The sequence below is a fragment of the Lipotes vexillifer genome, unplaced genomic scaffold (genome assembly GCF_000442215.2).
Source record: "Lipotes vexillifer unplaced genomic scaffold, Lipotes_vexillifer_v1.1 scaffold387, whole genome shotgun sequence".
Taxonomy (NCBI): Eukaryota; Metazoa; Chordata; class Mammalia; order Artiodactyla; family Lipotidae; genus Lipotes; species Lipotes vexillifer.
Genome location: NW_006795399.1, coordinates 4,339,384 through 4,355,959, shown reverse-complemented (window position 1 = coordinate 4,355,959; position 16,576 = coordinate 4,339,384). Strand labels below are relative to the sequence as shown.

General features: G+C 41.8%; 1 protein-coding gene across 1 annotated transcript in view; it reads right to left on the bottom strand.

Moving 5' to 3' along the window:
• Positions 1–16,576, bottom strand: part of TESPA1 (thymocyte expressed, positive selection associated 1) — a 33,014-nt gene that overhangs the window by 13,783 nt on the left and 2,655 nt on the right. The window contains exons 3-9 of the mRNA XM_007467773.1: positions 11,256–11,305; positions 10,194–10,247; positions 9,385–9,421; positions 9,013–9,111; positions 4,035–4,243; positions 1,669–2,465; positions 423–516 (exon numbers count right to left, since the gene is read on the bottom strand). Coding sequence (XP_007467835.1) covers positions 423–516; positions 1,669–2,465; positions 4,035–4,243; positions 9,013–9,111; positions 9,385–9,421; positions 10,194–10,247; positions 11,256–11,305 — 1,340 coding nt within the window. The remainder of the gene's footprint in view (positions 1–422; positions 517–1,668; positions 2,466–4,034; positions 4,244–9,012; positions 9,112–9,384; positions 9,422–10,193; positions 10,248–11,255; positions 11,306–16,576) is intronic.

Sequence of the window (16,576 nt, the reverse complement as noted above, 5' to 3'; positions counted from 1 at the left end):
TGAGAATTTGTTAGAAATGCAAATTCCTAGGCCCTGTCCAGATCTATTCAATCAGAAACTCTGGGAGTTGGGATCCGGCCATCTGTAGTGTCACAAGCCCTCCAGGTGATTTTGATGCTAAAGTTTGAGAACCACTGATCTAGAAAAGTATTTATCCAGCCATAACAGAATTACACTAGGAGCTTAAAAACAAAAAAAAATCAGTCCCTGGGCTCCACGCCATACCAATTAAATCAGAAGGCAGGATGTGGGACACTTCACTGTGAGTATTTTTAAAAATCTTCCCATGTGCTTACAATGTGCAGTGAGGTTTGCGAACCACACACACACACACACACACACACACACACACACACACACACGAGAAAGAGAGAGAGAGAGAGAGAGAGAGAGAGAGGGAGGGAGAGATCCACTTCACTTACTTCCTGAGTCTTTGCCAGCAAAAGTCTGGTAGAGGTGGTGGTTTCTGGATCTGCTGGGCCAGTGGCTCTCTTCCTCCTCACTGTTGCTTTGCACCTGTAACCAAGATCCCAGCAGAACTCAGTCAGTGCCAGTGTTGGAGAAAAGTGCAGAATGGCAGATAGCTGTAAGGAAAAGAGGCTGAATGTACTTGAGAGACTTGGCCTCTTCTCTTGTGGTAGGAGCCTGGTAGTGAGGAAGGCAGGAACAGCTCTACATTCAATGAGAGGTGACATACATGCAAATGACACTGCAAATCATCATGGCTTCTCTTTGTGGCAAGGATTTGAGGGCTTTTCCTCGAGACTCTAGCACTTGATGGCAGTACTGTCTATAGACCCAGGCAAGAAGAATTCCAAGTTTTAGAGAGCTCATGGGATGAAGAGTTGGTGGACCTAGAGGACGTGTCCACTTTGATCTTGTACTACCCCTTCTAGACCATGCTCTGGATACCCAGAATCCCCCCAAATGCTATTCAAATGGCCCCAAGCCTGTTTCAGGGAAATGCGTTGGCTTTGCCTGGTGTCTGTTCTCTCAAAGACCAGCCTTTCTCCTAGTGTATGCACTCCCAGGCCTGAGTGATGACTAATGGTGGTTATATGTGTGGGTAGGGGGTTTGTGGCATTTGTATATGCAGGCTGGGGTGTTCACGTATGTATGTGCAAAATCCCTTATGGTGCAGGGATTTTGATCTGGCCACGGGAAGAGAAGGGGACAGGATGGGGAGGGTCTCTGCCCACCCTGCCATGTTCTAGCACTGAAGTCCTAAGAGTGAGAATTCTAGATTTGAACCTGAACTTCTAGGACTTTGTGGTTACATACTTGTCAAGGTAGAAGAGAAGATTTTATTTTATCGTGTTTAGCCTAGTGCGTAACCTCTATCTGTACTCTTGTGTGGATCCCACAAATGACAGGGGCAGGTGTGCTTGATGAGAAACTTCCGTGAAGATCAGATTAGATAAGGAATTAGAAAAATAGTGCTAGACACCTGGGCACTCTTAAGAAACCAGGCTCATTTCTTTCTCTCCCTCCTTGTATATTAACCCATTCCCAAAGGTTTCTGAATATAATTCAAGAATTGAAAAACTTTAAAAAATTAAAAAGAATTGATATATCTGGCGAGGAAAAGGAGCCTGGATTTCCTTTACCCAAGGGAAGGAATCCAGAGCCTTTCTCTGCCAGCCTCTCCCTCACTTTGAACCCACTCACCTCCAAGTCCAAAGTGTCCTGCAGCTGCTGGGTTAGAGATCGGTGCAGTTCTGTTCTCTCTTGGCCCTGTTTCCATTTCTGTTGGATGATGGACAGGTCCAGTGATTTAACCTTCCTGCCCATGGGATTCTTCTGAAACAGACTCTTTCTTGCTCTGCTCTTTCTTTTCCAGAAGGTCTCATCCTTGGCTGAATGGGCTTCCTTACTGGTGGCTTGTAGACCCCACAGCTGTCTCTTTACCTGTGCAGGGTCTGTGCTCCACTGTAGATCTGCTCTGGGCAGAGAATGTGTGCAACAGGGGTTAGGATCCAGAGTTTCTGATGGTTCTTGCAATGTGGACATCCCCTGCTGTGTTTCCTCTTTAAAGCAGAGGGCACATGGACAGGAAGAAGTGGGCAGCTTTGTACCCCTGATGGGGGGCACAGGATCTCCCTGTGGGACTGGCCCAAACCCAGGGTCTTGCTGGAGGACCAACTTCTCTCCTCGTACTCTGTCCATCACTTCCCACACCACCTGGTCTAAACTGTTCCTTTTGGGGGTGTGGTCGGGTGGTGATAGCCTATCTCGTGGGCACGTGTACAGGCACATTTTGGAGATGGCTTTCCGGAGGCGCTCTCTGGGTGAGTGAGGTTCAGGTTCTGGGGCCAGAATCTTGATGGATGGCACATCAGTTGCGTTGCAATTCCAGAACATGTGGGATGGTGTGAACTTTTGGACAGGGGTCTTAGATACGTAGGAGTAGAGACAGAAGAAGGCATCGGCGGTGACGGCCAGTGTTTGCACTTGCTTAAACCTGCCTGAATGCAAGGGTTGAAGATGGTGAGTCTAGGGGTCATCAGCAAATTACTTCTTGAATCTTTCCCTTCAATAGCCTTCCTAAAACCCAAAATTCAGAAAGAAGGTGCCATTTTCTCTACCAGCGTTTCTCCCATTTAGATTTCTGACACCCAGGATTCTCTTTCTTGACCTTCTTGACTTTTTGACTCCCTATCCCAAATAGTCCAAAAATCAATTCTATACAGGATGAAAAACTTTTCTGTATCTTGATTTAGCATATCCATTCTGCTGTCAGTATACAATGGTCTCATCACTGTGTTTGCCTTAGATGACAAACATGACTAAAAAGGGCAAAACTAACATTATTTTCTTAGTAAGAAAACTTTAGGGCTATACAAGTCTTCTTTGATAGCAGCAAATTTGAGGCATAGCGATTACTAGGCAATGGACAGGGGTAGAGAAATTTAGATGGACTATATCATTTCCCCTAGACTTTGCTTCTCAAAGTGTGGCCAGTAGTCCAGTAGCATTGGCATTACTGGGAATTTATTGTAAATACAGACTCTCAGACTGTATCCCACACATTTTAACAATATCCTTCAGTAATTCGTACATACACCCATGTTGGAAAAGCACTGTGATAAACCATATATCCCTTAAACTGTAAGTGCCCTAAAGCCAAGAATCATGTTTCTCTTGCCTAGCTGCTGTTCTTCCAGAATTTAACAACTAATTATGTACTTGGCACATAAAATAAATTCAATAAATCATCCTCAATCTTTAGTGTGCATAAGAATCATCTAAAGTGCTTGTGCAAATACTCCAACTCAAAATCCTTGTTCCAGCAGGTGGAGCTCAGAAGCGTAGTTTTACCAAGTTTTTAAGTTGAATCTGTTGCAAAGAATCTGAAACAGCACTGTCAGAAACACTATGTTGCGGGGCTGTAAAAGAATATAATTTGAAATATATTGTAACATATAGAATAAAATAGAGTCTTTTATCCCTCATCCAGGTAGAGAAGCCCTCTCATATCTTTCCTTAGTATGGAATTGGGACAATTTAAATCATTGTTTCCCTAGATGTGGTCTAAGGATTAAACAAAAGAATCATCGGCGTGCTTACTTAAAATAAATATTCCTGAGCCCTTCCTTCTCTGGAAGAAAAGCCTATGAATATGAATGTTTTATTAACTCCTGCACAATTTAACATAATTAACAGAACCACTGCCCTAAATGGAAATGATTTTAACGTAGTGGCTATAAATGGGGAACATTCAATAATTCCAACTGAGAAACAGAAAATGGGGACAAGATTTGAAGACACTGCTCCCATTTGATTCAGCTAAAAGAGAGAAGATCTAAAGAAAGTAATAGTGATATGAGGTCTCTTGAAGACAATTTCTTCGAGAGAGAGAAAAGAAGTCAAAGTTCTCTATCTTCACTGAAGACAGCATAGGAAGAAATAGACACAAGAGACAAAGGGTCGAGTGAAGCTGACCAAGAGAAAGTAGTATTTAGAGCCAGTGATCCCTGTTGTGAACGACTGGAGGCTGGGAGAGAAGTTGAGCATATATCTGTGGTAACACTCACTGGCCAGCATGAGGCACGGGTCTTCCATCTCAATCCTCCGCACCTGGGACTTCAGGAAGAGCTGGAAATCAATGCCTTTGGCCTGAGACGGAGTGGTGAAAAATCGGGCAGGAATTCGAAAAGTGTCTTTGTGGTCCTCCTGGCCAAAGCCCAGACTGAAAAGGACATCTTCTGCATCTTCTTGCACCTTGTCCAGAATCTCTGAGATGCTGCAAAGAGGGGGTTTGGGTAAACAAGCAAAGCTTTGAGACACAGGGTAATCCAGAGTTATCTAATAAAAGTGTCAGGAGACTGAGATACCTTTCTGGCCATTTCTCCATCTACCACTGTGACTGAGAAAAGCTTTCACTTCTCTGAATCTAAACTCTCTGTCTGAAACATGGGAATTACAGTCTCGCCCTGGTTTAAAAATTGAACGAGATTCTGTCATGACTACAGTGATTACAGATGAATGAAAATTTGCTATGAGAGGGACCTGAAAAATCAAAAGCAGTCTAGATGCAAAGAAACCTTGCAGTTGTGTTATTAACCTGTCAGTTCCCACTTGCACATACTATGACACAGCTGGCTTTTGCCAAGCGCTTTGTAACTTGCTACCCAGCTTGTGCCAATGGCTGTGTGGAACAACCAGGCAATGAGTGTGTAAGGAACATAAAACTCATTTTATTCTCACCCTGAGGATAAAATTTTATCTATATAGGTATGCTCAAAACCTGATTTTGAGAAGTAGGCCCCTTTACAGCACAATTTCAGGACAGAAGTCCTGCATTACAGACCAAACACTTTCTCTCTGTCTCTGTCTCTGTCTCTCTCTCGGTATGGCACGAACATATGTCTACATCCAAAGCTGGGTAGCACCAAGCTGGGTGACACTAGAGCTCACCAACTATGTGTTCCAAACAACAATGTGGGTAGGGGAGCTGTGAATTATTTGAGGCTTTGACTAATCACTGTTACTCTCTTCAGAAAGGATGCTGGGCTTTTTGATCCAAATTGAGACCATCTTATTCAAGTAATGGCTGGATAATTGGAATCCCTGGATCTATTCTCGTGCATTCCTCCTGCCAATTTTTTTTTTTTTTTTTTTTTTGCACTTTTTGTGATATGCGGGCCTCTCACTGCTGTGGCCTCTCCCGTTGCGGAGCACAGGCTCCGGACGTGCAGGCTCAGCGGCCATGGCTCTCAGGCCCAGCCGCTCTGCGGCATGTGGGATCTTCCCAGACCGGGGCACGAACCCGTGTCCCCTGCATTGGCAGGTGGACTCTCAACCACTGCACCACCAGGGAAGCCCCTAACTGCCAATTTTATCTTCATGATCCTAAGTTTCCTTATCTGAATTGTGGGCATAAGACTAGATCACCGAGGAGGGGGGAGATCAAGGTGGCAGAGAAGGAAGATGCTGAGTTCACCCACCCCAACAAACAGATCAAAATTACATCTCCATGAGGAGCAACTCTCACTGAAAACACATTGGAGACTGATACACTCTTACACAGCCAAGGCTGTAAAGCAAGATCTACACGGAATTGGGTAGGAAGAGAAGAGAAACAGTCAGGTCAGGACCTGCATCCCTGCAAGGGGACACAGAGGAAGAGGGGGATTATATGGGCTCTGAGATCCTCCCTGGGGAGTGGGCGGTTCAAACCACAAGCTGGGCACCCCAGCCCTAGGGTCTGATGCTGGGCAGAGGAGTCCCATTAGCTGTCTTGAAAACCAGTGGGACTAACAGGAGGGCTGCAGGAACCCTAGACTCTGCTCGAGAAGAGAGCGCACTTGCTCGCTGACTCCCTGAGACAAGGAGGAGGAAGAAAATTGAAAGTGTCTTGGCTCTGGCCAGCTTCCTGCGACCCACACGGGGCACCCACTCTAGTCCCTCTTGCTCCATGGTGCAGCTCTCCACTACGGTGAAGGCTGACATTACTGAGAAGAGTGTGTAGCTGTGGGCGATGGAGCTAGCCTGGACCTGGCGCTACATCTGAGCTGGGCGATGGCAGCCATGACTGGCGCTCCCAGCAGAGGCAGATGGAGAGCGGTCTGGAACTCTGACTCGTGTGCCAGGACCGCTCCCCAATGGGCCCTTGCTTGCAATGGGCACCTGCCCCGGCCCTTCTTGCTCCAGCCCTGCTCCCCTCTGGGGCGAAGGTACCAATGCTGGGATGCAGGAGAGCACACACTCAGAGGGAATGGAACCAGCTCAGACCTGAACCTCAGGAATTCTGCTCCAACAACTTAGGACACAGTCTTGCCCCAGATAGGGTGCTGTGAGCCACTGAGCACAGGAGAAGCCCTGGCTCACACCAGGCTCTGGCTCTAGCCCTTCCATCTCCAGCCACAGCTTCCACTAAGGTGATAGCTGCCAGCACACCTCGGGGGGAAGAGGTGACTTGTGTCCACTTCAGACCTGGTTATAAAGCTATAGTCATCAGAACAATTTGGTACTGGCACAAAAGCAGGTATATAGTTCAATGGAACAGAATAGAGAGCCCAGAAAAAAAACCATGCACTTATAGTGCATGATAAAGGAAGCAAGAGTGTACAATGGGGAAAAGACTGTCTCTTTAATAAGTGGTGCTGGGAAATTGGACAGCTACATGTAAAAGAATTAGAAAATTTTCTCACTCTGTATAAAAAAATAAACTCAAAATGGGTAAACACTGTTCCATAAGAACAGAAGTCATAAAACTCCTAGAAGAAAACACAAGCAGAACACTCTTTGACATAAATTGTAGCAATATTTTTTTGGATCTCTCTCATAAGGCAAAGGAAACAAAAGCTAAAATGGACAAATGGCACTTAATTAAACTTAAAGCCTTTTGCACAGTAAAGGAAATCACTAATAGAATGAAAAGACAACTTACTAAATGGGAGAAAATATTTTCAAATGATATGACTGATAATGGGTTGCTATCCAAAATGTATAAATAGCTCATATATCTCAATATCAAAAAACAAAGAACATAATTAGAAAATAGGCAGAAGACCTCAATAGACATTTTCCCAAAGAAAACATACAGATGGCCAGTAGGCACATGAAAAGATGCTCAACATTGCTGATTATTCGAGAATTGAAAATCAAAACCTCACACCAGTCAGAATGGTCATCATCAAAAAGTCTACAGGGCTTCCCTGGTGGCACAGTGGTTAAGAATCGCCTGCCAATGCAAGGTACATGCGTTTGATCCCTGGTAGGGGAAGATCCCACATGCCGTGGAGCAACTAAGACCGTGCACCAAAACTACTGAGCCTGCACTCTAGAGCTCAAGAGCCATAACTACTGAGCCCACATGCTGCAACTACTGAAGCCCATGCGCCTAGAGCCTGTGCTCCACAACAAGAGAAGCCACTGCAATGAGAAGCCTGCGCACTGCAATGAAGAGTAGCCCCGCTCGCTGCAACTAGAGAAAGCCCACGTGCAGCAACGAAGACCCAACACAGCCAAAAATAAATTTTAAAAAAAAGTCTACAAATAATAAATGCTGGAGAGGGTGTGGAAAAAAGGGAACCCTCCTACACTGTTGGTGGGAATGTAAATTGGACAGTCACTATACAGAACAGTACGGAGATTCGTCAAAGAAACTAAAGACAGAGTTACCATATGATCCAACAATCCTACTCCTGGACACATATCCAGAAAAGATGAAAACTCTAATTTGAAAGATACATTTACTCCGTTGTTCATAGCAGCCCTATTTACAACAGCCAAGACATGGAAGCAACTTAAATGTCAGATGAATGGATAAAGAAGATGTGGTATATATATATATATATACATACATACATACATACATACATATACACACAATGGAATATTACTCAGCCATAAAAAAGAATGAACTAATGCCATTTACAGCAACATGGATAAATCTAGAAATTATCATACTAAGTGAAGTAAGTCAGACAGAGACAGATAACTATCATATGATATCACTTATATGTGGAATCTAAAAAAATGATTCCAATGAACTTATTTACAAAACAGAAATAGACTCACAGACATAGAAAACAAACTTAAGGTTACCAAAGGCAATAGCAGAGGATGGGGAGAGATAAATTAGGAGTTTGCAATTAACACATATACACTACGATATATAAAACAGTAAACAATAAAGACTACACGCAGCACAGGGAATTATACTCAATACCTTGCAATAACCTATAATGGGAAAGAATCTGAAAAAGTATACATACACACACACACACACACACACACATATATATATATATATATATCTGAATCACTTTGCTGTACACCTGAAGCATTGTAAATCAAATATACTTCGAAAAAAAATTTTAGTGCAGATATTTGAGTCTCATCTCCAGAGATTCTGTGTTAACTGAACTGGGGTGTTGCCAGGGCTAAGGTTCAGTAAAGACAAATCACTAAAGATAGTTAATAGCTAATAAGGTCTCATTCAAACTTTGACTCCAAATTCCAAACAATTTTTATTATAGCACACTAGTTTTCATCACTTTCCATCTTGTTTTAAAGTTATTTGTGTGTATATTTTGTTCACCCTATAGGCTTGGTGGGTTCCTGCGGGCAAACTCTTTGTCTGCTTCATCTTCAAATTCCAGACAGTCATTGCCTGGCCTGCATTTGGGGGTACAAAATTATCTGAATGAATCAATATTTTATTGCCTCAATCAACCAATCAATCAATCAATTAATACACTTATTGATTGTTTACTGAGTACTTATAAGTCCAGGAACTGTGATGGTACCAATACTACACCTCTTGGGGTACAAGGTTCAGGGGAGGAGACACCTGTATTTTACACACAGCATCCAGCTCTGAGCAGTAGATTCCTCTGCATCCCTACTATTCTTGAAGCAAATATTGTTATGCTTGTCAAGTATGTGACTACATAAAAGCTCTAGTAGTATGTCCCAGAAAAAAACTGGCAACGGTTCTTAGTTCCATTCTCTTCTACCTCTCATCTTCCCCGCCCTCACACCCCTGCCAAACTTGGCACCTACCTTGAACTAGTCTTGTTGGTCCCACCAGTCATGCTGCTGGAAGCCAAACTGCAGCCAAGATCCAGTAGCTGCCCAGGCCGGGTTGTCTCCAGGAAACTCCTGCAGGGATCAACGCTGAAGTCATACTAATCTTGTGAGCAGTCTGCACCCTGGTTCCTAGACATGCCCTACTGGGCATTGTCACTCCCTGCTGGGTACCTTTGAACCATCTACTGTAAAAACTCCATCTATGGTCTCATTCCGAGTTGGAAATCTCACCCTCTATTGTGAATCTTCAGCTGTTTGTTTTTATTTTCTTGGACTCTGACACCCACCCCAGTTCAGTAGGTCCTGAAGGAGACATCGTTCAGCCTGGCTCAACCGAACACTTACCTGGAGAGGAGTTTGCTGTTGCCGGCCAACAGTGTGGCTGGACAAGGAACAGAAAGGCAAAGAAAAAGTTAGAAGGGAAGATGCAAAGCACCTAAGCTGTCCCTCCGAGCTTACAACTCAGCCCGCTCTGTTCCCCTCTGCCACTACTATAGGCCTCTGAATCCCATGAACTCTGTATACATAAGAACTCTGTATATATGTATATCTTATATAAGTATCTGAAGATTATCAAACACAGACCTGGACAAATATAGCAGAGAAAAACTGGCCCCGAGCCTCTGAACTTCTGAACCATGCCTGGTGTCCAGACAAGAGTTTCTCTGTCCTGAGGAGGACAGAGTCATTCAGGCACCCAGGCTAGTGTTCCTGCCTCACCACGTGAGTCTCTAGGGATCCCAGAAGACACTGGTAGGTTGCGGTACCTCCATCCTTTATCCCAGCCCTTATTTTCCTCCAATGGAGTCTCTCTCTTACACCCAGTACTCAGGCTGCCTGGGGCTTCCTATACAGAAAACCAACTCAAAGATGTCTGGGCAGCCACTTTTATGGTGATTTTATATATTCAGGGGCCGAAGGAAAGCTCCAATGATGGACCAGTAGATGTCTTGATAGGCTGGTGAGGAAGTATTTCTGGGCATGTGACACTTTCTGAGTTTTCCATTAGATCATATGAGATTGCTCTTTCACTGCAGATAAGACTCCAGGGATGGCCTGCTTCTTTCTGCAGTTCTCCCCTTCCATTCTATCCTTAATTCATCCAGTAAATAGCCTTTTCCTCAATCCCAACCTCAGAAAGCTGTGCCACTTACCTTCTGCTCCGAGGGTCAAGTCATCTTCAAAGCTGGTTCCATGGCTGGGGCACCCTGTCAAATAATAAGGCAAAGGCCGCAGAAAATCAGGCTTGGACTCTCACACACATGCACACACACAATCACACATTAGTATACACATCTACAACCACACAATTACATCATACATCCACATGTTTGAAAAACTACCCCAGCCATACATATACTAACTCAGAAATCACATTCATATTTTGATTTTAAAAATCACATAAAGGGCTTCCCTGGTGGCGCAGTGGTTGAGAGTCCGCCTGCCGATGCAGGGGACATGGGTTCGTGCCCCGGTCCGGGAAGATCCCACATGCCGCGGAGCGGCTGGGCCCGTGAGCCATGGCCGCTGAGCCTGCGCGTCCGGAGCCTGTGCTCCGCAGCGGGAGAGGCCACAACAGTGAGAGGCCCGCATACCACAAAAAAACAAAAAAAACTCACCTATAATTAACCTGTCCCCTACATCACATAGTCATGTACACAATCCTCTTCCAAAGAATTGGCACATGGGGGTATGCACTCACACATAAACATACATATATAGACACACGTATTTTATTTTATTTTGAATTTTTGAATTTTATTTTATTTATTTTTTTATACAGCAAGTTCTCATTAGTTATCCATTTAATACATATTAGCATATATATGTCAATCCCAATCTCCCAATTCATCCCACCACCACACCCCTGTCACTTTTTCCCCTTGGTGTCCATATGTTTGTTCTCTACATCCACACATATTTTATGAAGCTCGTTTTCCATAGCAGTGGTTGTTAGCTGAGCAGCCACTAACAGAAGATAACGTTTGAGGACTAGTCAGCCTTTGGGCTCTGACCCAACTCTTACTCTATCCTCTGGGCCTCCTGGACTGTCTTATGACCACTAATAGGTGTTCTGTAGGCAGTGAAAAGATAGCATCTTACGCACGAATACACAGGTGCATGCGCGCACACACACACACCCACACACACACACACAGCCGTGTCGCTGTCTAAGGTAGAGGAACAAGAGGAGAAAGAACAGAGCCTCTGCTTACCGTTGTGGATCGGCTGTCCTGCTTCCTCAAAAAACCCTTCTTCAAAGTATCTAAAAACCAAAAAGAACCTCATAGGTTTAAATCACTACATTTTCGAAAGGGCTTTTCTTCAAACATTTCCCACAAGCTCACGTAATTTTCCAATGAGAGTCAGTAGTATTTAAATTGCTTTTATGTTGAAGAAAATGGAGAGTGATGATTTGACTGACAAATCCATAGAGGTAGTCAGAAGGTGCTGTATTTTATTTTATTTTATTTTATTTATTTATTGTTTTGTTCATCACATTTATTCATTTTCATCCTAATTAATAATAAACAGAATTAGTTAAAGCAGGAATAATGGATTTGAGATTTGTTAGATCATGGATTTGAGAGTTGTTAGAGATCTTGCCAACACACAGACACACAACACAATTTCTTACATAAAATAATTTTACATCCCAAGGAAGTTATCAGTATGATACACACACACACACACACACACACACACATATATATATACATAAAACTTCATAAACTGCCATGGTGCTGTATTTTAGATTGTGCTGCCATTGTGCTGATAACAGTGTCCCAAGTCACTTTAGCAATGCTTCTTCAGTAGCTAGGAAATAAAAAAGATACGGAAGCAAAACTGGAGAAATATATTTACAGAAGCAGGGGTCTGGGTGCCATAAACTTTCCATCAGAAATACAAATATTGAAACTAAGAAAAAACTTTTAGGAGGTCATCTTATCTACCTACACCTCCTTCCTTTTCTTTGAGCCCCATTCTTGCTGAATATCATGTCTTTCAGGAAGCAGCAGGAACCGCATCTTGGTTAGAGATTACATTTCTACATTTTGAGATATGGGCTTATCAAACATTTACTGTCTCCACAGGAAGAACAATTGGAATTCAGCATACATGGTAGTGAGAAACAACTTAAATGAGGAAGAAATTCGCTGTCTCAAACGGGTGATTGAAGTTGTCTGTGAAAAAAGCTTTGAACAGGGACCAGAGCACCTGGATTCCAGTCCTGGCTCCTGGCTGCTGCTATGTTCCCAAATATTAAGTAAGGGGATTTAGATGCCTAGATATTATCATTATGTAAGTTCACTTCAAACACTCACGTGTTGTGAGTTTTAGAGTTGGCTTTCCTGAAAGTTTTAAAAATGGAAGTTGCACATGATGCTTTGAATGTCATCTCAAATGAAGGCTGGAATAGAGAAGAGCTGTTCAAGTGAGTTAACAGGGAAACTGACTGGAGAGCATCCATTGGAGCTGGTCTTAAGCGAGCCTTCTCCTTTATCAGTCTCCAGAGATCTAGGCACCTCTCAGGCTATTGGAGTATCAGTTCACAAAATGTTTATTAATGAAAATGGGCTTACAGACTCAACGTCTGTAGAACGGGCTGTGTTTAATTTTACAAAATAAATCCCTACATATATAGACATCTTTTGCTGGTACTTTCCTTTCAATAGTGAAAAAATCAACAATATTGTCTAAAATATGGATTTTTACATGTCCTCATGAGAAAAACTGTACATCAATATATGCTATAAAATGTGGAATGATACTGAAGGTAATTAAGAATGGGTAACTCTAATAAACACAACTACAAATACATACTTCTCTTCCTAATATATAATTACATAAAGATATATATTATAATACTACAAACGTGTTAGTATATATAACATTACAAATATTAGTATAAAGTAATATTTCCTATTACTATTAAAAAACATTAGGATAACAATATAGTCAACTACTAGAATGCTGAGATCTACTGTTGCATTTAATGCTTGTGCTGTAGTTACACAGTAATGCAACTACTAAAGCCTACAATTACTATAACTACAATAAAACACACTACTGTTACACTTCTGTGTATGCAATCAATGGAGATGCCTGTATACGTTCACCAAAAGAAATAATGTTTATAATAACTCAGGATTGGCAGACCCCCAAATCTCTAGTTATTGTAAAATGGATAAATTGCATGACCAACAGACAATGCTACACAACAATGGAAAAGAATGAGCTATTGCTGGATGCAAAACACATGGATGAACATCACAAACAATGCTGAACAAAAAAAGACACATAAAACAGTGCATATTGTATGATTCTATTTATATAAAGTTTAAAAAGTACAAAATTTATCTTTGATGCTACAAGTCAGGGTATTGGTTACCCTTGGAAGCAGGGCAGTGAACAGAAGGGGACAGAAGGAGCTTCTGGAGTGCTGGTGATGTTCTATTTCAGATTTCATCACTATATTCCCTTTGAGAAAATTCATTGAACCATATATTTAAGACTTGTTTATTTTTCAGTAAATACTTTATTATACTTCAACACAATTTATATTGCTCTTATTTTATATTTATATGTATACATATGTATATTTATATGTATATTTATATACAGCTTTATTTAGGTATAATTGATAAACAAGGAACTGCACGTATTTAATGTGTGCAACTTGATGAGCTTGGACATAGGTAAACACTTGTGATACCATCCACCACCAATCGAACTAACAGACACATCCAACAACTCCCAGAGTACCCTTATTTCCCTTTGATTTTTTTTTTGAAGTAAGAACATTTAATATGAGATTTACCCTCTTAACAGATTTTGAAGTGCACAATATCATATTGTTAGCTATAGGCACTATGTTGTACAGCAGGTCGCTAGAATTTATTCATCTAGCATAGCTGAAATTTGCATCGCATTGCATGACAATTTATATTAAAAAGAAAAATGCTACTGATATGTATGCTATACTTCAATAAAATTTCCATTAAAACATACCACTGATAAAATTCCTTATTTGCCCAAAGCAAAATTTAGTAACACAATATTTGTTGGGTGCGCATCTTTCATTTCTATTTTCTAGCTGTGCCCTAGCAGGCATGTCCATAGTCGCTATATGAGGACCAGCTCAGGCTGACCCTTGTGATGGTATGCTTTTCTATGTGTATGTGGAATACACCACAGAAGTATGGACATAGGCCTGGATCTGTTGATCCATGCTCAGCTCCTCTGAGCATGGTGGTTTGAAATTTCATGTCCCTCATCCAAGTCCCAGGCCTTTCATGAGTTATTGCTTAGAACATAAAATCAATGACTAGAGACTAGATCCACAGCTGCTCCTCTCTGCATTTGCACTGAAAGGTCCCTTAGCATCATTTCAAGTCTGACATAGAAGAGCCAAGCTACTGCTCTTCCTGTATACCCAATTCATAAACAAAGAGTAGGGAGGAGGATTGGACTGTGAGAAGAAGCATGTGGCTATTTTTAGTTTCTTCCAGAAATTTCCATAGATTCTGCCTGCAGAGACTGATGAAATAAAAATTCATTTTAAGGCAAGACAAAAATTTAAACAAATTTTTTTTCTGCCCATTTTGGCCTCCTTCCTCCTTTCTGGTGCGCATTGTGCACCTGCATTATGCATTAACCAGACCTCTGCAATGGCAGAAATATCTGCTCAACCGTAGAGATCAATTTTTCTTCTTCTGGAACCAGCCATGTAATGCCCTAGATGATATTTCTTTCTCCATCCTATGTATGGGGTCGTGATGACCCACCTCTCGCCTTGTACGTGCAGACATCTTTGGTGAACTTTATGTACAATTCCAATATGTGATTTCCCTTAAAGATAGTGACTGGTGCAGAACAGGCTGGTCAGATGACCTGGGGAGATACAGGGCAGCACCTAATAGAAGTTCTTAGGTTCAATACTTACTTATGACCTATTAATGTTACTAGCTATATTACTTGTAATCTTATTTTAAAAGATTATTTTTTCTTGCATTACCGTATGTGTGACTGAGGCTCAGGTCAAATTAATGATGATTAGGTGACTTGAAATGATTGATCAAATATGTAGTTCTATAAGATCAGTGATGGTGATAGTGTATGTCTAGATATAGGAAGAAACAGCAAGAGGAAACAATTTCCTGGACCATAACAGACCAGTAAGACAGGTGGTCCAGAGGCTTTTGGCTACTGTTAACAAGGCCTAGTCCAGTAATAGTACATTGAGTGGCCTTTCAAAGAAATCCTCATCTGACCTGGGAATAAGCATTCCTAGTGCCATGGGACAAACTGGTCATGAAATGCCTCTCAAAGCTTGGTCGAAATTAAGACTGAAAGGGAAGGGATTGTAAAATGAAGAATGTTGCCCACCATCCAGTTCAACAAGAATCAAGTCATTAGCCACTGCAATCACTGACCTACAATACACCTTGAAGGAATTTCAGGGCAAAGGTCAGGAGAACGCACTTTTGCGCTCTGGGAAAACTGACAGAACTGGCCCTCAGATAGTTAGATATTTTCAGGAGAGGTTTTACTCCCATTCCTTCCTAACTTTCTTCCTTCCTAGAGGTAATCACTGTCCTAAAGTTGATATGCATCATATCTGGACACACTTTTCCGATAAATAAAAGGATACAGATAGATGCCAGGTAAATAGATAGATGGACTTATTTTGTGAAATTTTAAAGTAGCATAAAGCTCATCTTTATAAACTTCATGTAGGGGAGCAAAATTTGCCACCCTGAAATATCTCTTTGGCACGTGGATTATTTCAAGCCGAAAACAACCAAGGCTCAAAAGACTCGGGAAGAAACTTTGACCTTCTCCCTTAGCTGCCTAAAGAATTTGGATAGAGGGACTCTAACAGGAATAGAGATCTCACTAGAGAATATGAACTAGGTGTGTTGGAAATCAGAGTCTGCTTAGTATCCCCTTGTCTTTACAGAGTCCAGTAAATGTTTGTTTACCAAACATTTGCTTTTTCATCTCCATGTGAATTGCCTTCCTCCCCTTTGAAGTCCCAAACCACTATCCCCAATATCATCTTTTGTCTTTAGCTGAGGATGGTATTTAAGGTGAGGGTTTCACCATTTTGGTGAGTTACTCAGTTCTCCGGGGTGTCTCCCATGTATACATGTTATTAAACTTTCGTTTGATTTTCTCCTGTTAATCTGTCTCATGTCAATTTAATTCTCAGATTAAAGAATTAAAGAAGGACCTAGAAAGAAAGGTAGAGGAAAATTCTTTCCTCCCTGACACTCACCACTCACATATTACTACAGAGTATAAAGCACTTGTACACATATATCATTTAAATCTCACAAGAATCTTTTGGAACTTTATTATTCTAGCTCTCCACTTTACAGAAGAGGAGTCTGAGATAGAATTTCAGTTGTTTGCTTACAGCTGGTTATACAGATGGTTAGCACAAGAATTAGGCTCAAATCTTGGAGACTTTTCACTCACCAGACTACTTTTTCATCATAAATTTTGGTTCAGGGTTTATCTTGGTAGGGAA